Genomic DNA, 24,047 nt, shown 5'->3' with positions numbered 1-24,047 from the left:
TGTTGGCAGCTGATTTGGCTACCCATACCCAACGTTACAGTTTTCAAAGGAAGAAAATTTAAAAAAAAAATAAATAAATAAACATACATACATACATTTAAACAGACAGGTGATATTTATATATTATAGATTGCCCAAATGCATTAACACAAGGGGAGATAATCTATCATAGCAAACAAGGGAAGTAACCTTGTAGTAGTAATGCCACAAACAATCTCATCTCAAAGACACAAAAAGTGTGATCTACCAAATTTCATTATTAAAATTAACAAAAATCAACATATATATGTGTGTGTGTGCGCGTGCGTGTGTGCGTTGCTTTTTATTAAAAACAATAACATTTAGTATAAATTATCTCCTCTTAGAAGTAGTCTCCCTTAGATCTGAGTCTATATGTTTTTGGATGTAACCATATATATTACTATCGTGAGCTGTATATATGGAGAAACACACGTTCACAGATAACTGTTATATATATATATATATATATATATATATATATATATATATATATATATATATATATATATATATACACTAGTAGAGTACCCATCTTACGACAGCTAAAATGAAATTTCCCAAACAGAACAGTTTTGTACCACTTTTATGTCACCTTACAAAGCTTAAAATCAAGTTATAATAATATTAAACTTTATGTTCAGAATCCTTATTTCAAATTTGATCAAAATCCGTTGCATAATTTTGGTTCTAGAAAATATCTCAAATGTAACGCTTATGCTTAAGGTGTCTTAAGAAGAAATTGAAATTCTTGTCTGATGACTACGCATCAAATTTAATGTATATCTGAAATATTTAAATTTTTAAATGGGAGTTTGTGCCCATGCTATGCCACCTCAAAAGCATTTAAAATACCCAAAAAAGAAACTAAAATTTGTGAAATATTTATTGAGTGATGCCCAATAGCTATTGTTAAAATTTTAAAAAATTGAAGACATCTGAAATAAAATAAAAATACCAAATTCTGTATGTTTGAATTCTGTATTCTGAATCATGAAGACCTTCTTTTTATTGCCGTTGAATAAAACTAAATTAAACTAAATGTGACCCATATTTGGACCACTTAAACGTAACTGTGTTTAAAAACTCATCATGATAAGTCAGTTATTTTAGAAGTGAATACAAATATATAAGCTAAAGTTTATTCCCTGAAGAGAACAGTTTTGCATCACTTTATGTTTCCATACGAAGATTAAAAGCAAGATATAATCACTCTCAACCTAATATCTAGAATCCTTTATCCAATTTTTATCAAAATCCATTGCACAATTTTGATTCTAGAAAAAGTCTAAAATTTAAGGCTTTACCTGAAGTCGTCATAAGAAATTGAAATTCAGGGAATCTTGCTAAATTTTTAGGTCTACATGTACAAATCAAACCTAACTTAATATAAACAGTATCCATCTTGTATGGTGGGGGCGTTCCAAAAGTAACGCCTCTTATTTCTTATTTCACCTGAATGGATCAGAGGGTATGGCTTATTGCATAGTTATGATGACTGAACATCTCTCTGTTGCAGATATAAACAGTGTGAGACTTTAAGAAAGCAACTCCTGTCATGGACGTGTGTTAGAAGCAGATATGTGTCATTGAATTCCAGACAAAATTATATTGAGAATGGTGGTGACCATGTAGAAAAATAAATTCTGAAGTCGAAAAGGTCACTCATTTTTAATGGTACTACTCCCACCTCGGTAGCTCTTGAACTTTTTGAGTAAAAAAAAAGGAGATTTTACTTTTGGAACAAGCCTTGTATGACAAAGTACGTTCTGGACGCCCATGCACAGCCATTGTTCATCACTAGGGTTATGACAACAGCATATTCTTTTCATTGTTTTGACTCTTGAGTATATATCCGACACAGTTAAACACAGTTTATCAACTGAGAACCACATCACTCTATTTAAAAGCATATAAGATATCAACGGATACACACTCGAGAGTCAAAATAATGACAAGAATATGCTGTTGTCCTAGCCCTATTCATCACTGGCAAAAGTGCATTGAGAATGATGGTGACTATGTAGAATAATAAATTCTAGAACTTAAAAGGTCGCTCGTTTTAATGGTACCACTCCCATCTTTGTAGCTCTTCAACTTTTTGAATTAAAATTAAAAAAAAAGTAGGAGGCTTTACTTTTAGAACCACATTCATATTAATAAAGCTGTAAGCTTCCGATTTGTTCTTTTGACGACTGACTTCATATGCACGTTCTTGGCTGTTTTTTTTTTTTTTTTTAATTCTCTCCTTTTTTCCAGTCCATTTGTTTTTGTCACCTGATAATGGTTCAACAAAAAACCAAAAGTGTTCATGATACATATGAAGATTTATTTATTTTTTTTTTATTTTGACACAAAAATTTTAAAAGAAGGTATAATCTAGCAGAAGAAATCTGGGTAATTATGCCGAGTAAGGGCCATCCTATCGTCGGAATTTTTCAGGCAGTTTATGTAATATGCCGGAAGGTTCTGAACAAAAGTTTTGTGATTTTTTTTTCTTGTGCAAATGCTGCTAATTTTTTTTTAATGAAAAATGAAATTATTTTTGTTATTACAAAAATAAACGAAAAATTAATTAAAACTATTAAAAGATATTCTTTCTATTTAAAAAAAAAATACAATAAATAATTATTGGACAATTTTTATGAAACTTTAAGAAAATTAAAATGTAAAAAAAAATAACAAAACAAAAAATCATTATAAGATAAATTAACTTTTAGAGTAAACCAGCACTAATAGCCAGTAACCAACAGTGATGACAATCACCACCAGTGGTTTCTGCTAGCTGCCACTGCCAAACAATGCCTGAGAGTGGAAGCAAGATGATTTCATTTGGACGACGGCCACCACTACCCGCTACTTTCCAGAGCTTGCAGTGGCCCCCAGTAACAACCATAGTTTTATTTGTTTTCGAGGGGGATACTTTATCAGGTTTGTTCTTGCTTTGTCATACTCCCACTAGGCAACGCCGATACACGTCCTGCTAGTTCTAAAATGCTGCATTCTGTATGTTTGAATTCTGTATTCTGAATTCCATATTACATTTTTGTTTAAAAACAAATAGAGATATAAACTTCCAATTAGAAATTTGCATTTTTTTAAAAATTAAACAAATTTATATTAAATTCGTGACAAGATACAGTTCTTTGCCAAACAGAATGCAGTCTCAGAACCCTCAACCATGATTTTTTTTTTTTTTTTCAAATTTAATCTGATTGTTTCCTTCTTTTTTCTTTTTTCTCTGTTTCAGGCGGATGATGAATTACGACATCAAGCTGATCACTTACGACGTATTAAAAAGCAACGGTTAAAAGAGGAAAGACGCAAACTAAGACACGGTAGATATTCCTTAGAAATAAAGTTGCATTATTGTAACCTAGTGTTTATTTGTCATGATACCATTCTCCAAGGTATTACCATTCTCCAAGGTATTACCAAGGTATAACCATGATTTTTATTTTTTTTTTTCGGAGGTGGGAATAGTGTAGTATATATTTGTTTGTTATAATACTATCTTCCAAGGCTCCTCTTTTGGGGAGAGTAATATATATTTATTCATCATGATATCATTTTCCCAGGCATTACCTCCTCCAAGGTGATGCACAAGTAAAACTATACAACCAAAGGTCACATCAATATCTGTCAAACTCTCTTCAGCCTCTTTTTATATCGGTTTCCCTTTTTTGTTTTATTTTACTTCAGTCGAACTTCTCAGAAATAAAGGGACCCATTACCTGGGGCTAACACTTAAACTCTATATGAGATACATAGATATTCGAATGTTCCATTTAAGTTCTTTATCTCTTAAACACTGAGTTAGTAAAGAAAATGAGAACATAATTTTCCTCTCCCCAATTATCCATTTTCATACGTTGTAGTATATCTTTCATTTTGGTCTCTTGGTCATACTGGATTTCAGGACAAGAATTTATCTAGTCTGGAGTATCCAGCTTCGTGCTATTACTTGAGGTAACCACTTGGAGAAGATGCACCATTCCTTGTAAAAGCTAATGTGCATATGTACTGTTCATAACTTGCACTGCATGTTTTATGTAAGATTTCAAATGTTTAGACCAAAATCTGTCTGAGTAATTTCGTAGAGACTGCAGAGGTCAATTTTTTTTAAACTTTGGCCCCAATTTTGACCCCTTAACATTTGTTATTTTGGTCTCAAATCAAAATTCAAAGTTTTACCCATGTTCAAGTTCCCTACATCTAAACTTCCAAGTCTCTAGACCCAAAATTAGTGGAGGAATTTGGTAGAATCTGCAAAGGTCAATTCTTTCAACTTTGACCTTTTGGCAGCCAAATTTTCGCCCCAAAACTGATTAAAATGCTTGCCGCATGTCTGAATACCTGTTATGTATAAATTTCAAATGTTTAGACCCAAAATTGGCTGAGTAGTTTGCTAGATACCGCAAAGGTCAAATCTTTTGAACTTTGACTCCTTGGCAGCTCAAATTTTCGACCTAAACCAAAAAACTTACCCTATCTCTGAATATCCTCCATGTAAAAATTTCATATGTTTAGACCAGAAATTGGCTGAGTAATTTGGTAGAGACCAGAGAAGTAAAAAAAATTTTAAACTTTAACCCCAATTTTAATCCCTTAACATTTATTTTTTGGGCTCAAATTGAATTATAAAGTTTAATCCATATTCAAGTTTAAAATTTAAAGTGTTTAGACCCCAAATTGGCAGAGGAGTTTGGTAGAGTTTTCAAAGGTCAAATCGTTGAATTTTGACCCCTTGACAGCCATTTCTGGCTGAAAACCGATTAAAAAGACTTTCCCAAATCTCAATACTCCTTATGTCAAATTTCGAGTCTCTACACCAAAAATTGACAGAGTTCTTTGGTAGGAAAATGTACACACACACACACACACACACACACACACACACACACACACACACACACACACACACACACACAGACATTTTCACTTTTATATATATATATATTAGCATGGGTGCTCGGCATTGCGCGGGTGTTTGGAGGTGTGTGTTGAACAAAAAAAAAAAAAGTGGTAATAGGAAGGCCGGCTCAAACCCGTACGACAAAAGAGGAAAAGAACGGGAAAAAACATGACGTCTTTGCTGTTATCACCACCAGCAAACCGGAAGTGACGTAGGTTTAAATTAAAGCTAGGCAATCGAAAAGAGTGGATGACTTTCAAAAATATCGGCGAAAAAAGTAACCCTTCCCTGTATAAAAGTGCCCAGTTGAGGGTAAAGGAATTAATGTTTTTAGCCAATTTTTCGGTATTTGTCGTCTGAAGGGTTGAGCTTCAAAATGATACTCGTCTTGTGAAAATTCGTTGCTTCTGTCGAAAGTTTTAGGCAAACATGCAAACATACATACATACATTTATATATTTGTAGCTCAAATTTTCGACCCAAACCGATTAAAAAACTTGCCCTATCTCTGAATACCCTTTATGTAAAATTTTAAATGTTTAAACCAGAAATTGTTTGAGTAATTTGGTAGAGACCGCAGAAGTCAAATTTTTTTTAACTTTGACCCCTATTATCACCTCTTAACATTCTAGTTTTGGGCTCAAATCAAGTTATTAAGTTAGAGCCATGTCCAAGAAACCTATATCTAAAATATCAAGTGTTTAGAACCAAAATTGGCAGCGGAGTTTAGTAGAGTTCTCAAAGGGCAAATCGTTGAATTTTGATCCCCTTGACAGCCAAATTTCTGGCCGAAAACGAATTACAAAGATTTTCCCAAATCTTAATACTCTGTATATCAAATTTCGAGCCTGTAGATTGAAAGTTGACAGAGTTATTGCACACACACAAACAGGCAGACAGACATTTTCACTTATATATATAGTAAGTTATAAAATATATATGGCGATATATATATTTTATAACTTACTAACCAGTTCTACCTACGTATTGAGCACTGTTGAAGTAAATACTTAAAGTTTACACATAAATTTATACTTTCGTATATTAATTTTATGTGAGTAAATGAAGTAGTTATATATAGATATATATATATATTTATGATTCAAGGTGAAGACGCTAAGTTAACCGTATTATCGTTTAAAAAATCAAGAACAAATCTCCGTATATATATATATATATATATATATATATAAATATATATATATATATATATAGTGCCGGCAAAAAGAAAGTCCGCACTTGTAAACATTTCAAAAACTGCAAATTTAAGCTAAATTTAATGTAACTGTTTAAACAACCTATACCTCATTTGATTCGCCTTTTATTCCTCTATAATTTTACCTGTTCGTATTTGACTTTTGATTGAAATATTCTAGTGTTCACGTGAATTTAAAAAAATAACTTCAAACTGAGGAGGCAAAAAGAAAGTCCACAGCAACGAATTCGCTTAAAACCAGCTAAAATTAACGCTCCTAAATCAGTTTAAAATATTCACCAACAGGTAACAAAGCATCTCTAATCGTAATTGTTGTTTGTCTAGGTTATACAACGTAACATTTAGTCCATATGTCACGACTTTCTCTTAGTGATCGTGAGAAGCTTATTAATCTCCACCTTTCTGGTTTATCTAATCGAGAAATCGGAGGCAGATTGAAATGTGATGAGAAAACGGTACGAAAGATTGTGCAAAAGCCCCAAAACACTGGCAGTGTTTGTGATGCTCCTAAATCTGGTCATACTAGAGTTATTTCTAATAGGGAAGACAATGTTATAAAGATCCGCAGCCCAAGAAACAGATTTGAAACGGGTCCCCAAATCCAACAACAGTGCAATCTTGTTAAAAAGTGCTCTCTTTCTACTGTCAAGAACAGACTAAAGGAATTTAATTTGCGAAGAAAATGTTGCAAGACGCAAGCCAATGATGTCTGTAAAGAACAGAAAGTGCCGTCTGGACTTCGTCAGATGCAATGAAGATCATATTAGTCAAAAGTGCTTTTTAGCGACGAAAGCAAGTTCAATAAGCTAGGCAGTGATGGTAGGCAGTACGTCTGTCAGAGAAAAGATGAAGAATTTAATCCTAGGTGCTCAGTTTCAACGCTGCAAGATGATGGAGGTTCAGTTTTGGTGTGGGGCATTATTAATACCAATGGTCCAGGGCCTATAGTTCGCTTGCAAGGTCGAATTAATTTGACCAATTACATTAATATGTTGACTGAGCATTTTCTACCCTACTTTGGTCGGAATTTGGATGATAATTCCATCTTCATACAGGATAATGACACAGCTGGCAATGTCAAGAGGTTCCTGAAAGAGCATGATATTCCATGTTTGGATTGGTCTGCGCAATCTCCAGACCTCATTCCTATCGATAACGGATGGCGTTACATCAAGCAACAGCTACGCAATGATAAAATTTCAAATTTGAAAGAACTTTGGACAAAAATTAAAGAAAGGTGGGATGCCCTTTCCCCGGAGTATTGCTGCAGTCTAGTTAAAGGAATTTCCAAAAGATTGCAGGCTGTTAAAGTGCAGAATAGCTATGCTACTAAATATTAACTAGTTCATTGTGTTTCTGTTATATTTGTGTTGGATTAATGTCCTAAAGTTACATTTAAATAACAATTTTTCATTGTGCGGACTTTTTTTTTGCCTCCTGAATTTGAAGTTATTTTTTTTTAATCGACGTGAACACTAGAATATTTCAATTAAAAGTCGAATATGAACAAGTAAAATCATAGAAGAATAAAAGGCCAATCAAATGAGGTTTGTTTAAACAGTTACACTAAATTTAGCTTAAATTTGCAGTTTTTGAAAAGATTACAAGTGTGGACTTTCTTTTTGCTGCCTATATATATATATATATATATATATATATATATATATATATATATATATATATATATATATATATACATCACTTCCATCTCCCCCTCTCTCTCTTTCTCTTTATCTCTTTCTCTCTTTTTTTTAACAATAGAGATAATAAGGAAAGGTAGAATACATATTCTAATAAAAAGAGAATAATTCCATACATAATATGATTTAAATTGGCGAGAGAAAGTGGAGGGGATGGTATAACAAACAGAATGTGATTATTCGGGAATTTGCAAACACACTTTTTTAAAAAATTCAAGCAATCTTACCTGAAATCAATGGACCCATACCCACATGGGGAGACAAATAAATAGAAACATTAAAAAATACATATTTTAAATACACCCCTCTTTCTAAACAAACATAATATAAGGAATACCTGAAAAGACTAAAACGAAAAATCACAATACTAAAATCCAAGAATCCAAAAAATAAATATCAAAATAGAATGAAAGCACCCCTACCCTTATTTCAGAAGAGCTGCCCCCCTCCTCACACATACACATTAGTAACGACCTCGAATCACAGTCACCTTCCTAGGAAGCAAATAACCTCATAATACTATAAAACAGTATACACATTCTCAAACCAATAAAAGCAAACACACACACGCACACACACACACACACACACACACACACACACACACACACACACACACACACACACACACACACACACACACCCTACCCCACCCTAAAGGAAAAGAAAAAAACACTAGCAGAAAGAGAGAGTGACTACAGCCAGGTCATTGCCCCCCCCCCCCCCGACATGCCCAATAAAAGAGTAATAAAAATTGAACATGCCAATGAATAATAAACACTTACAAGCCTCCACCCCTTGAAACACTTCAAATGAACTACGAAAATTGCCATTTTTACATCTCCAACACATTTGAAAATAATTTCTGACGAGGACGCTTCACAGAACGTCTGAAACGCACGTAAAAACGATTTCAATGACTCAAAAACATTATTACAATGATCCAAACATAATTCTCAATGAAAAACCAAGACACGTTATAATAAAATAATGTTAAAAAATACACATTGTTGGTGACTACTCCCTTATTTAAATATATATATATATATATATATATATATATATATATATATATATATATATATATATATATATTTGAGAAAAATAGAAAAATCGAATGAAATTATTAAAATAATCAACGTTTCGTCCTTATTTCAGAGGACATCTTCAGGATATTGAAGTAAAAATACAAGAAAATGCGTTAAAATAAATATGTACATTTTTGTTTTTTGTTTTTTTTACATATTTATTTTAACGCATTTTTAAAAGTGTATTTTTTTAAAGTGCATTTTTAAAAGTGTATATATAGACATCGAACAACCCAACCTTCCCATACGCACACATATGTTTGTCCTTACCGACATGGGTAGGATTCAAAAACTGTTCTCTTTTTCGTACGATCTATGACTTTTTCTTTTCTTGCATTTTTACTTCAATATCCTGAAGATGTCCTCTGAAATAAGGACGAAACGTTGGTTATTTTAATAATTTCATTCGGTTTTTCTATTTTTCTCAAAACATAACGTCAACCACCGCTGGTATTTTTACATTTCTTATATATATATATATATATATATATATATATATATATATATATATATATATATATATATATATATATATACTAGTATATTTCTTATATCGAAAAGAGAAAAATGTGACGGTTTTGTTGTTTTTCTTCCTTTCCAGTTGAATTGTATCAGAACAGTCCACATTATTTTTTGAACCATGGTCAAGACATAGAAGTGGCTGAAAATAGGCAAAGGATTGAAACAGCAGATGAGTCTCAGTTTGAAGAGTTGCGGAGAGGCTCAAGACGACGGTAAGATTTGTTTCCTCTTTTTAAAAAGGTGACGACTAGCTTGTGTGTGGTGTGATACTCATTATAACGGATAGTTTTATAATGGAGAGAAAATAAGACAATGGAGAACAAATTTACAGCACACTTGGGGTCGGCGAGTTGTCAAGCAGGGTACCTCTGGTCTCACATTAGTTCACAATGGTCATGGACAACTAAATGTAACCAGAGTTATTTCCTTCTAGAAAATAATTCATCCATTTGAATTCATTTTTTTAAGAGAGATTCGTTCATTACAAACTTCTTTTTCTTGAAAAAAAAAACTAGGAAAAAGAAACAGTATATTAAAAAAAAAAAAAAAAAGAAAATCAAAACAAATTGCAAGTGAATACACTACCAGGCAATGCTAGTTCAAGACAGCTAGTACATTAGTAATAAATTAACCTCCTTCTCTGAGAGAAGGTGAAGCCGGGGAGGTTGAACCTCCTTGTTCTGAACAGAACCATACCCCAACAAAGCAAAACCACTGTTAGACCGATTGTCAAGGACGTATCTTTAACAGATAAGTAATATGTTATTTTATAATATAACTAGCAGGACCCATTAACTGGCGTTGCCCATTGGAAGTCTGCCCCCCCCCACTCCCTCACAAAAACGTAAACTACGGTTGTTGCTGGTGGCCACTGCCATCTCTGAACAATTGCAGACACTGGCAGCCGTGATCGAAATGAAATATTCTGGCTTTCACTAGTGATTAGTGCTGGTTTGAGGCGATAACATGCAGGTAATGTTTGAATTTAAAAAAAGCAATTAAGGGAATGCATAAATCAGTATGAATTAATAAAATTATGAAAAATGGTCCATTAGAATAATGATAGAAAGTAAAAACAGAAGTTTTAAAAGTTAGGGATTTTCACTGTATATGAACTGTTCAGAGTGATCGAAATCAATGATAGCAGTCCTAGTTGTTTTCAGCTTGTTGTTCTTTTTAACTCTTCCGCCTATTGTATTAAAGTAAATTCCATTTTTATGTCGTCTTTTTTTAACATGTAAAACAAAACAAGCACGACTTTTTTCACTTTACTTCTTTGAGTATTGTCATGTTACGAACTGCGTTTGGAATAGACATCCCACACTTCCCATGCTAAGAAGGGCTTTCAGAATAGACACACGAACCACCCCATCTTAAGAACAGCATTTGGAATAGACATCCCCAACATCCCCATATAAAGAACGGCTTTCGGAGTAGATAACCCCTTTTTAACTGTGATAATCATTGTCAGCAGACTAACCCACAGATGCAAAAAAATAAAAAAATTAGGGGTGGCAGTGTCGGTAGGAGAGAAGTAAATTTGTTTATTGCATGTGTACAAACCTGGCAGCCAGTGAATTGCAGTGCATAATACAGGTCTTTATATCTCTATAATTATTTGTCTCCGCAAATTTTGAATGAGATTTTCTCAATCAGCATAGTTGAGAACCTTTAAAAGTCGTTATTCTAAAATAAATCGTGGAGGTGGACCTAATGAAACCCACCCATAAACGATAAGTTAATGTGTGCGTAATGTAAAAAATCCATTAGATGATACTGCCGAAACATTTATTTTTAATTCGGCAATGATTATAATAGATTGCGCAGGTTTAAATAAAGTACATAAAAAACGTAACTATGTCTGAAAAATATAATTAATTACTGGAACAAATGTACAAAGCAAGTGAGCAAGAGAGAAAGAATGTATACAGAGAGAGAGAAAGAGAGAGAGAGAGAGAGAGAGGGAGAGAGAGGAAATGCAAACTTATGCCATTAAATGTAAGAAAATGAATGCAGCAATTTACTCACAGGGCAAAAGTAGGTATCATTGCGACACCATATTTAAATGGTACATTAGCATTCGTTTAGCGTGTGAATACTGTTGATCTGGAACATAGGAATATTCAGAAGTCAGCCATTCACATAAAGTGGAATTAGTCTGGGCAGACTTTATTATTTTTGAGTCGGAAAAGGGAAATATTATGTTATATCTAGGAATTTATGATCCAGTTACGAAGGATGAAACCACATATCTGTTGAAAGTGCAGAATTCCTCCCGGTGATAACTGGGGACAGTAGGAGGACTTGATATTTAGAGGGAAAAATAGGAACTACTTCCTCTAAAGATGGTGCGATTGTGATGCAATGAAGTGATGAAATGTAGGATTTTATTATAACGACTGTGTCTAAAATGTCATTCTAAAGTTACATAAAATGTGGCTAATAATCTACACATAATAAATTTGCATGTAGTATCTGGATTTGCAAACTTACGTTACTTTGTTCTAGAGGGGAATTTCTGCAATCAAAATATTATATATGGAGATTATAAAAGAACAATCTATTATTTATAATTAACCTATTCTGGCCAGGTGCTGATTTGTCCTTTCTCACAAGTCCATCCTTATCACTTCCTTCCATGTTTTCCTCTTCTTGTCCCTTCCAACTGACCCTCTTACCGCAAATGTTCTACATCTACTAACCCAAGCAATTTTATCCATTCTTTTATTGTGACCATACCACCAATGTCTCCTGTTCTGCACACATCTCCTTATATACATTTAATTTTCCTGAGGCAATAAAATCTGAGCCTGTCTTGAAAACTCACATTGCACACCTATTGTACATTTCTTGTATCATTGCTCTCCATGCAACGCATGTCCTCAATCCTCACTCTCCAGGTTTCACTTTCATACATTATTACACTGTGCATACATGACGGATAGACTCTTCCTTTAGTCAACAGCTATAAAGCTCTGCTGGTTTGTAATGACAGTAGTTTGCTGAACTTGTTTCGTTCAGTCTTAACTCTTGCAATCACACCAGCACAATATCTCCATGTGCTCCACTGGTGCTACCAGATCAGGCTATCCAAAGATATTGGCTTTCTGACCTAAAATGCACCAAACATTGATGTTATTGTTTTTTCTTTTTTCATTTTTTTGCAAAACTCAATCATGTTCTGCAAAATCAAACACCAAAACTACAATTTTCCTATACAAAACAACCAACGAAAACACAAAACAACCAACGAAAAAAATGAATAAATATTTGAAGATATAAAAAAAAAAACTTGAGGTATAAAATCTTTTTCTAAATTGACTGGATTCGGCATTAAATAACTCAAAAAGGGTTGATATGCTTTCAAACAAAACAACCAAACCAAACACCAGGAATAAATATTTGAAGATATAAAATACTTGAAGCATCAAACTTTTCTCCAAAATATCCGGATTTGGTATTAAATAACTCAAAAAAAGGTTGCTATGCAGTAAACCAACCAAACGAAACCATCTGCTCCAATGAACAGCGAATTTTACATGTTATGACAGTGAAACATAATTGGTTGCATTGTTGTCCATTGTTTTAGTATAAAACTTGAAATTTTTATCAGCAGCCAAGATTTCATTTTTTTTTTTTTCAGGCGATACAAAAGACGAGAAAAACACGATTTAAGTTCGCAAGAAGATAGCAGTTTGGTAAGTGATTCAATGCATTCTGAAAATACTTGTACACTGGAGGAGATCAAAAAAAAAATAAGTCTAGAGCAGACATGTCAAACATATGAGCTGCATGTGGACCCTGGCAAACATACTTGTGGCCAGCATAAAAGGTATTTTGTCATTTACAAGGTGCCTTCAATAAGTGTAAGGGATGATGAAAGGTGTGAGACAAGTAAGGAAGTCAGAACATCAGAGTTGATTGGCCAAATAAAGAAGTTCATGGATAAGGATCGTTGTGTGTCTATAGAGACAATAAGCGCACAGTTTGATATCAGTCAGTGGGAACTGTACACACAATTATTCGTGAAGAACTGAAGATGCGGAAGATTTGCACAAAGTTTGTCCTAAGGGTGCTCAGAAAATTAGGAACAAAAACATTGTCATGACCAAGATGGGCATCAAAATAGTTCCTCACCCTCCCTATAGTTCAGACCTTGCTCCCTGTGACTTTTGGTTATTCCCTAAGCTCAAGGAAAACCTTAGAGGTTGTTGTTATGAGAGAATTGAGGACATGAAAGAGGCTGTGACGAGGATTATTGACATGTTCACACAAGAGAACTTCCATGGGATCTTCCAGAAGTTGTTGGAACAGTACAAGTGCATTGCAGCCAGAGGAGATTACTTCGAAGATGACTAGAGTTTCATGCGTGTACTATCGATAAAAGTGCCCATACGAAAAAGTCTGGAAACTTATTGAAGGCACCTCATAACAACAAAAATTGCACTTTTTATAATTTGAACAAAATGTTTCCATTGTACTTACCTCCCCACAAGAATAAAGTTAGACACAAGATCAGCATTTTATTTGGGGATATCTAACTCCTCAAAATTGCCTTAATCAAGAATACTTCTCCTCCTCTGACTGAGAACAGGACAGGTACTACACTTTGAATTATTTGCACAAAATATAAAAATTTATATTCAGAACAAATCAAGCACAAGTTCATAAAAAGTGTGTAGCAAATACCGGTTGTGATTCATTTTTTTTTTTTGTTTTTTTGTCAAAAATGATAAAAATGTCTATCCTACTCTTATCTGGAATCATCTCAATCACCACATTTATTCTGGGGGGGGGGGGGCGTCCTACTCGAGATGTCCCCAAATTTGTTTGAAATTTTATACTTTAATCCTAGTCCAATATTTCACATCTTAATAATTTCCAAATGTATTAGTTGCAGTTACATATATATCTTTGACCAGTGCTGACTCGTGCATACGAACTGTGCAGCTGCAACAACTCCAATTTGCTTCTATTCAATATCATCAATTTAATCTTACAACAATTTTCTTTTCATTTTTTTTTTACATTACATTATACTTATTCTTCAGTTTAATGTCGGTTGCCATCCCTAATTTCACATATATTTTTTTAGCCTTTCATGGAGCTCTGAGATTCACAGTTACACCTACTTGGTGTTTACTGTTGTGTACATGTGCGAGTTAGGAAATAGTACCAAGGCCAGACGCTCCACGTAGTGATGAGCAGTGTTGCTAACTGAGATTTTCAAAAGGCGGTAGATTGAGGAAAAAAAAAAATCTTCAGAAAACCGATAGATTTTTAACTTTTCATCAGTGAAAGTGAGAATTTATTGCTTTTTAAGATTACAAACTTATAACAATAAATAAACCTTTTTTAAAAAAATATTTTTCAAAGAATTAAATTTATGACACTGTTGGTGTCATGAATGCATGCGGCGAGGTGCATATTGCAGCGAGGGGAGGGGGGAGGGGGGTTGACCGGATGGGATAGAGGAAGAGAGGGCAGAAGAGGGGGTGTTGATGTCTGATTGGGACAAAACAGAAATGTCTATGGGATTTTGTCAGAAAGAGAAAAAAAAACAAATAATAATTGTTTTTATCTCATTGTCGTTATATATCTGTTAACATGAAAGGTTGTTTTTAAAACTTCTGTTGAGAGGTATGAAGAGATCCAGAGATTCTTGGCTGATTAAGGCTGACAGCTTAGAGTGGAATCCGACGAGGTTAAGGACACCCGGTGTGGTTGGGGCAGTAATAGATCAGACGTTATAAATTAGTATTTTTGCAGTATTTTTTTTATAACTGGATTTGAAATATAACCATTTAACAAAGATTTTATTTTCAAGTTTCCAAATAATAAAATCAAATAATAATAAGAAGAAACAACAACAATAACGACAACAACGATAACCCGCCGTCGAAACAGTGTTTTAATTAATTATTCAGTTTATCAGTTAGACCGAGTACTTTTTCTTTCAGATTAATATCAGCCCGAAAGTGCTGACGTCATGTTGACGTCAGATTCAGCTACTATGGCTAGGTTCAAAATTTCAATACAACCATTTATCTATTATGTAAAAAACAGAAAAAAAGGAGTTTACTTTAAATTGAATGTATCAAGTAAAAAAATATTTAGTTCTGTTTATGATTCTGTTAAGTTTATGTATTTTATATGTATGCATTTTTCACATGTAGTTACCATATGTATCTTTTATATGTATTTTATATGTATGCATTTGTTTAAAGTATGTATTATGTTTTTTTATATGTTTGTTTTCCTTTGATGCAATATTAAAACAACGAGTACAACTTTTCTAATCTTAGCCGTGAGACAACATTGTCTTTAAAAGTTTTTTTTTTTTTTTTGCTAAACTAATCTACATAAATAAAACATGTATGTGTGTGTTTCTGTCTGTCTGTAAATGTTTAACCGATAAACTCTTAAACTTTACTGGTCACGTAAGACTGAAATTAACAGGAAATATTAATCATACACCAAGAATGATTCCTAATGAGTAAAAGCTTTGTTTGGGTGAATAAAGCGTACATAAGTCGGCAAGTCGAAAAGCGAAGTGTTCATTTTAACTTGCCGACATATTTGTATTCGTTTGAGCATGCGTAAAACTAATCATAGTTAAAAGTGGTTTAATTTAAAAAGTTTCTTTGTTGGGTTAGATCAAGCGGTATGGAACGCTGCTGGAGCGCCAAATTGTTCTTGCGGGTTTGTATTACTGTACACATAGATTCGAAAAAGTTGTCAAAAAACAAATATATAACAAATAAATGTTATCAAAGGCAAGATAAGTTACTTTTCTGCCAAACTGGATATATTTTTTTTTGTTTTTATTCAATGTAACATGTTTATTCAGCTCGAAAAACATACAGTGTTTACCGATGTATTCGAACATTCAAGATGGCGTCTTATTCTCTCTTTAACACCGTAAGTGTGGGAAAAGATGTTATAAATAAAAAACCTGATAAAATACTGTTAAAAACTCGCTCAATATATGTTACCGTGACATAGGTTGACATATATTCGGCGGGTTTTTTATAGTATTTTGTATAGTTTTTTTTTATTTATAACACCTTTTCCCAAACTTACGGTGTTAAAGAGGGTGTGAGACGCCATCTTGAATTTTCGAATACATCGGTAAACACTGTATGTTTTTCGAGCTGAATAAATATGTTACATTGAATAAAAACAAAAAAAATATATCCAGTTTGGCAGAAAAGTAACTTATCTTGCCTTTGATAACATTTATTTGTTATATATTTGTTTTTTGACAACTTTTTCGAATCTATGTGTACAGTAATACAAACCCGTTTTTGCTTTCAATCCGAACTGATGTCACTCAAGTCATTTTTATTTTACTTTTGAATTCAGAACTATATATATTAGGTGCGATATAATATTCTGTAATAACAAATACGAAATCTGCATGAATTAAAATACATTTAAGAGTATTTTACGACCCCCTGTTAGTTATTAATAAAACAATTAGCATAAATAGACCCCCCACATGGTCATTGGTTAACTCCGAGTTGGCCTAGTTTAGCAAATATTTTAATCAATTAACGAATGTTTTATAATTTTTTTGTATGATTTGTCTCTCATTGCAATTTGGGAAAAGTGTATGAAAACAAACTTCTAGTTGCCCCCTCTCCCCAACTAAACTTTAATTTCCTGTTATTTTCAACTAACCAATTTATATACATGAGTGAGGTATGAATCTTCCGTTTTTGAAATACTAAAAAGACTTTCACATGCATAGTACAAGATTGGAAACCGAAGTGCCGCCTCTTTTTAGCAGCTAATATGTCTGTGCTAGCTCTCCACTTTTCTATGGTTACACATAACGAGATCAATGTACAACAACATGATCATCTTCAAATCTAATGTAAACAAATACTCGATATAAACCATCGGACTTTGTTCATTTCATTCATCAATTTCAATCCTTTCATAATATGATTCATCATTCAACTGACAGTCTATTACTCTCATTAACCCTTATCCTTGAATGGTTTTTATCCTTGATAATCGATGATTCATTAATACAAAAAAAGATAGTCACGATGATTCATAAATGCTCATAGATATTTACTTCTATATTCTTCTTTATCTTTTTATTCTTCTCATTTTTTTTTATTATATAGAAGTATTATTATTATTATTATTATTATTATTATTATTATTATATAGAAGAAGACTTAGTATTTTGTCCTCTAATTTAAGGTGTTTGTGTTGTGTACAGAAACACACATGTAAATTAGATGTCCACGCTGAGAAAAACGTCACTCCTTCTCTAAATGTTCATAGAGATATTAAGAGATATTACAGAGTGGTTGAATCAACATAAAAGTGAGAGGGACCGAGAGAAATCCAGATAGCTAAGAGAGAGATTGGTAACGTATACAGTTAATTATAAATTACAACAGATTAGAAAAATTAAAACAGTATATTTCAAACATAACTCAATCCTAGAACTAAAGTATATAGGAAAAAAGCGGTATTTGTCAAGAACCTGATCCAACTTCGTGTTGGCATCTTCCGGCGGATTACGGTAAGCAACCAGAACGAGTGTTTCTTGTGAAAGTTTGGCGAAGTTTTTTTGTTCAATAAAATTTTTTTCCGAGAAAAATGTTTTCTTTCATAGTTGTTTTCAAGTTTTTGTCATAAAAAAAAAAAAATTATTTGAAAACTGTTTACATAGTTTTCTTAGAAAAATGCATTTTTATATAATTACTTTTACAGTAAATATTTTCAGTGTTTTAACTTAATTATCTCTGGCAGTTTTTTGTTTTTTCACGAGTGTTTATATAACCTTGCAGGAAAATGCAGACGTGAAGCTGGGTCAGATTCTGGATAAATACCGAAAAAGCCTTACAGAAACAAACGTTAATAATATTATATAACATTTAGTATAATAGATTGGAGGAAGGGATTACTCTTAGAAGATAAGTAATGGTGGTGTGGGGTAGTAGTAGTAGTAGTAGTAGTAGTAGTAGTAGTAGTAGTAGTAGTAGTAGTAGTAGTCATTACTACAGAATTCATGTCTTTCCTAATTGTATTTCAATATAAAAAAAATGATTGAAGTGACTTATTTTTTCTCTCTTGTAGAACGATGTCTACGGTGGAGACGAGTCGTGGGCTCCTCAGCCTGAAACTTTACAACGGACACGAGAGAAGATGCACAAACTTTTGGACGATGCTTTCCAGTTGATAGCAAGGCACGAAAGGTGAAAAACAAACGTACAAAAAATACAAAAAAATATAAAATGGATTTCTTGTTAAAATTCTTCTCTCATGGTCTTTTGTCTAGAAGCAAGGTGTAGTATCTGTTCTGATATTATACTTCGTTTTTCTGTCTTCGATCGATGAAAAAGGAATTCTTCTAGATTGAGACAATTGTAAAAATTTTTGTTCTAATCCAATGCCCCTTTTTTGGGGAGCTGGCTTTTCCTCACATTAAGATCGACATTGTGTTTAACTCTGCCCTCGTGGGGAGACAAGTAAATAGGAACGTGTGAAATGTATGTTCCATTCATTCTGGTGCACAATTCTCTTATTTTTATATGATCCACCTAAAAAAAAAAAAAGCATTTAACTAAATACCCGAACCCACAATTTATCTAATATATAAAGTTATCTTATCAGATTTTCAAAGCCAAACCCAAATAGTTATCTGTCTGATACTTGATTCAGACTAGCCTATTTTTCCCATTTTTCCCCCTTTCACTATTGTGAAATTTTTCCTTTCACTAGTAAGAATATTGGTATGAACATATTTTATTTTGTTTCAGTGTTTTTGTTTTGAAAATACTTATCTAGCTAAGAGAACCGTTACAGTGAAGACATTTTCCCTTACTCACTGAAACAGATTAAAGGGAAGTAATCATGTGCAATTCTACTGAGTTCTCTCAGTAGAATTTGTCAATGTAAACAAAGTAACAATTTGAAAACAATGGAGTATGGAAAAAAAACCTGACTGTGTGTTCATGAGAATGTGTACAACAAGGTTTGAATAGAATATGTGAGTGTAAGATGGTTTCAACATTGTGGTGATGGGACAGGAGCTGGAGATTAGTAAACAGTGTGGAGCCTATTAGGTCAGAAACTCTTTTTTGAACTCTGTCTAAAAAGAAGAGACAGTCTAGATATGACAACAATGTGCCATGCATGGGCGGATGATAGTTTTATAGAAATGTAGGATACTGGCAGGTGTAAGAAGTTTTCTAGCAAGGTAGAGGGATCCCACTTTTGTTGCAGCTGACTTGGCAGTATCTTCTATGTAGTAATTTATCAAAGGGCATATAACACACATGAATATATCTTAGAAATTGCACCTATAAAGTATTTTACTTACTTGTGTATTTATTTATTTTTTAGAAAAAAGGTATCAGCTTCTATACATCCACTCAGCAATGGCTGTACTCGAAAAAGCTCTATCGGAAAAAGAAGGACACGGCGCCAGAGAACGTGTGCCTTGGAAACGCCTCCAAGTTCTTGTCACAGGTTTGTTAGATTTTTATTTTTTTACTAGCAGGGGTACCCTGCGTTGCCTGGGGAAGTAGTAAGCAAGTTATTTTTATTAATAATAAATGTTGTTATATGTGAGGTAATTCTTATCGTCAAAGCAAAATAATGAATGAGAATAAAAGTTATCAAAAAATTAAAATATAAAAGAACAAATACGTGAGTCTAATTTTCATTAAAAAAATAAATACCTGAGTAAAAGTTTTCCCAAAATAAATTTATTTAACTGTATTTTACAACCAGGCAACGCCAGGCAATGTTATTTTTTTTGAAGGGCAGTCAGGTAAAACCTTGGTTTAATTTTAAAAAGATAAATTTGCTATGTCATAACATCTGTGTCGTCATGGTCCGATCAATAACGTGTTCACTTACAAACTTATCTGTTGCAAGTTTGTATTCACCATGCAGCAATTATTTTATTTTCTTTTTTGCCTACAAAATTTTGCTTACGGTTTCACTTCTGGCTGATAACACACATATCCCGTTTTTTTTTGTTTGTTGTTTTTTTAACCATTATTTACGACAGGCCAATGCCAGGCGCCCCCACTAGTCTATTATATAAAGGGCAAATATCTGTTTGTATGTCCAGGTAAAACTTGAAAGATACACAACAAACACCCACAAAGTTGGGTTTTTTTTTTTAAATCAGCATAACCTCAGATGTATAATATTTAAAACTTAAAAACAAAAGATTCATTATTTTGGGGGTCAAATTGTCATTTATATCATTTAATGTTAGATCATCAAGTGGTCAGCTTTCAATCTTGCTGTAAAACCAAAACAATAAATTGGTGTAAAAGTTTCTATTAAAGAAGAAATACTCAAGTAAAATTTTTGAAAAAAAATAATATGCAATGTAAGTTTTACAAAAAAAATCTAATCAGTGTGCCATTAATTAATTTCTTTTTTAGTCACAAAAATATTACAAACAAGGGAACTTTTTTGTGTCTATTAAAAGTAAAAAGATTTTTCTTTTATTATTATTATCAATTATTATTAAGGTTAAGCCACATCTTCTTTGCACATAAATATTAAATTTGAAAACGTAATTATTCTTGTTGTATATTAGCATTGCTGAAATATCTGAGCAAGAAGATTATTATTAGCATGCTGTATCAATTAAGATAAAAATGAAATGTAATAAGTCCTCAGACATAGCTCTCCATCGATACACTATGGCTGACTGGGATAGTTTCCATACATTTATATCAGATCTACCTCAGCATTCTATGTTTAAAAAGGATGTGTCCTCTATAGTATCAGACCTGATGGAATGGTTAATTGTAGGTATAGACCGTTTCATACCCTCAAAAAAGTTCCAGCAAAAACCTAACAGCCAGCCGTGGTTCTCTCCAAAATGTGCTGCTGCCACTGTGCACAGAAATCACTTTTTCCATTGCTTCCAATGTAATAGATGGACTGAGAATAAAGCTGCTTTCAGGACTGCCAGCAACCACTGTAAAAAAGTAATAAAGAACGCAAGAGAGTTGTATGCTCACTCCGTCAAGTCCAAAGTAGCTGAGCACCGTCTTGGCTCCCACCAGTTTGGACAAATAGCAAATAGAACAGAAGCGTGTGCTCTATGCCAACTATCATCAATGGACCTGAGGTAATCTCGTCAGTATCAGACAAAGCCAAACTCTTTGCCAAGATCTTTGCAGCTAATTATACTCTTTGCGATCAAGGCCGCCAACCCCCAATATTTCCTCCTGTATCAGAAAACATGCTATGTGATATACAAATATCTGTATGTGATGTTGCCAAGCTAATCAAAAACCTTGATTCCAGTAAAGCAACCGCACTTGATGGTATTCCAATTATAGTACTCAAAAAAACTTCAATCAGAACTAGTGCCCATACTTACAAAACTGTTTAAACGTTGTCTTAAGGAGAATTGCTTCTCATCACCCTGAAAAATCTCATCAGTATGCCCTGTATTTAAGAATTCAAGTGATCGATCATCTCCCTCTCAATACAGGCCAATAACTCTCCTGTGCATCATGAGCAAGTTGCTGGAATCGTGTTAAATAGAGAAGTAATCAACCATCTCAGTAAAAATAACCATCTTAGTGACGCAATATGGTTTCCATTCTGCTAGATCTACAGCAGATGTGCTTACAGTTATATCTCATAGGATTAGTGAATCTCTCAATGGAGGCTACCTTTCTAAGGCAATTGCTCTTGACATATCAAAGGCCTTTGATAAGGTATGGCATAAAGGTTTATTTCACAAGATCTCCAGCTATGGTATAATTGGAAATGTCTTCTCAATTATTAAATCATTTCTCTCTGATAGGTTCATAAGAGTAGTAGTTGATGGGCAGAAATCAGAAGCTCACAATATTAATGCTGGAGTCCTTCAGGGGTCCATCTTGGGCCCAACTCTCTTCCTGATCTACATTAATGATCTTCCAAATCACATCCTTACATCATTTGTAGACATGTATGCTTATGACACTACCACTACAATGTTTTACTTTTGCCTTTTGTCCAATTAGAAACATAACCTAGCAGACAAATATATTGGTTAAAATATATCTTTGAGTGAATTCTGCCTAGAGTTCAATTTTTTTGTGAAGAAACTTCTTTTATAAAAAGTAGAACAATAAAAAAATTTAAATGATTAACTTTCAAATCTTCTCTTTGTAGAAAATCCTCTCCATCAGATTCGACTCCAGATGAAAAACTAGGTAAGTTTGCATTTTCTAATAACATGTTTATTCCCTAAAACAGCCAAATCCTTTGTGTTGAATCACTAAAATCCTTGAACAGCTTCAACCATCAAAATCTTTCAACAGTTTGAATCATCCAAATCCTTGATCAGTTGAACTATCAGCATCCTTGAACAGTTTAAACAACTAAAATCTTTCAACAGTTTGAACTACCAAAATCTTTCAACAATTCGAATCACCCAAATCCTTGATCAACTTGAACAACTAAAATCTCTGAACAACATGAACCACTAAAATCTTTGAACAGCCTGAAAGATATCTGAAACATCTTGTTTAATAGACAAAAGTTGTGAAACTGTCCTCTGAGTGGTATCTTACCAAATTGGTCACATGATTTTTTTGGAGGGGGTATGCTAATGTGAAGTTGTGTGTGCTTAAGTACATTTGACCTACATTTCTTGTGACAAGACAGATGTTGCTGGAAATGTAATGATGTCAAAACATTGAACAGGATAAAGAAATAAGAAAACAAAAAAGGATGAAAGATAGGGACATAACAATTATACCATCTGAAAATATAGTGATGCACATCGTCAGGATTAAAAAAATATTATTATTTAGTTGTTGCAATTTTATGAGAAGCAGAATAATAAACAATGGATCTAATATATGAGCTCCAAGAAAGATTTGATGAGAAAAAAAGACCAAGAAGTTTTAAAGTCGATTACTCGAGAGCAAAGGCATCCACGAGAACCTCAAGAAGAAAAGGGACACATCTACAATTGAAAGACAGGAGTTAAGTCTAAACAGATTTAACAAAACAAGCCATTTCTTATCTCGATCCATAATTGAATCCAGGTTAACTTCTGGATCAGTTGCATATTTCAACTGGGCCGAGGAAGATGGAATATGTTGCTCCAGTATTTGGTACTTGAAAAAGACGTTCTTATAAAAAATGCATATAATTCAAAGAGTTTTTTTTTTTTATTACACTTTATATTAGAACCACGCACTGTATGTAGTAATGTGCAAATTTGCATCATTGTCGACAAACTTTTAAACCTTTTTTGTATGCACATCCTTTGACATCACATGACCTTGACCTTTGAAAAACAAAGTTCTTACTTCTTTGTCTGACTAGTGCCAGGCAGAATTTCCATGAACAGAGTTTCTTTCCAAAAAATTCCCATCTGTGAAAAACATTGCCATGAGATGGCTTCCTTTCAGACTATTGATGGGACAATTCCAATATTTTCCCCAATTCTAATACAATTAGTGATTCTGTCCTAAATTCCTAATTCTTGTACTATTACTGATTCCGATTCTTTTGAAATTTCTAGCTTTGTTTTTTTTTTTTGGGGGGGGGGTTACTGCAAAAACTCGTGTAATATGGACATA

The 24,047-nt window shown here is 33.2% G+C and overlaps 1 protein-coding gene across 1 annotated transcript in view; it reads left to right on the top strand.

Annotated features, from left to right (window-relative positions):
• Positions 1 to 24,047, top strand: part of LOC145293337 (uncharacterized) — a 145,900-nt gene that overhangs the window by 56,142 nt on the left and 65,711 nt on the right. The window contains exons 10-15 of the mRNA XM_080139979.1: positions 3,269 to 3,356; positions 9,539 to 9,671; positions 13,103 to 13,157; positions 18,562 to 18,680; positions 19,831 to 19,956; positions 22,627 to 22,667. Coding sequence (XP_079996105.1) covers positions 3,269 to 3,356; positions 9,539 to 9,671; positions 13,103 to 13,157; positions 18,562 to 18,680; positions 19,831 to 19,956; positions 22,627 to 22,667 — 562 coding nt within the window. The remainder of the gene's footprint in view (positions 1 to 3,268; positions 3,357 to 9,538; positions 9,672 to 13,102; positions 13,158 to 18,561; positions 18,681 to 19,830; positions 19,957 to 22,626; positions 22,668 to 24,047) is intronic.

Source organism: Euprymna scolopes, chromosome 14 (genome assembly GCF_053919585.1).
Source record: "Euprymna scolopes isolate OS-2025 chromosome 14, ASM5391958v1, whole genome shotgun sequence".
Taxonomy (NCBI): Eukaryota; Metazoa; Mollusca; class Cephalopoda; order Sepiida; family Sepiolidae; genus Euprymna; species Euprymna scolopes.
The sequence above is the reverse complement of the archived record's forward strand: the minus strand, read 5'-3'. Positions and strand labels throughout refer to the sequence as shown.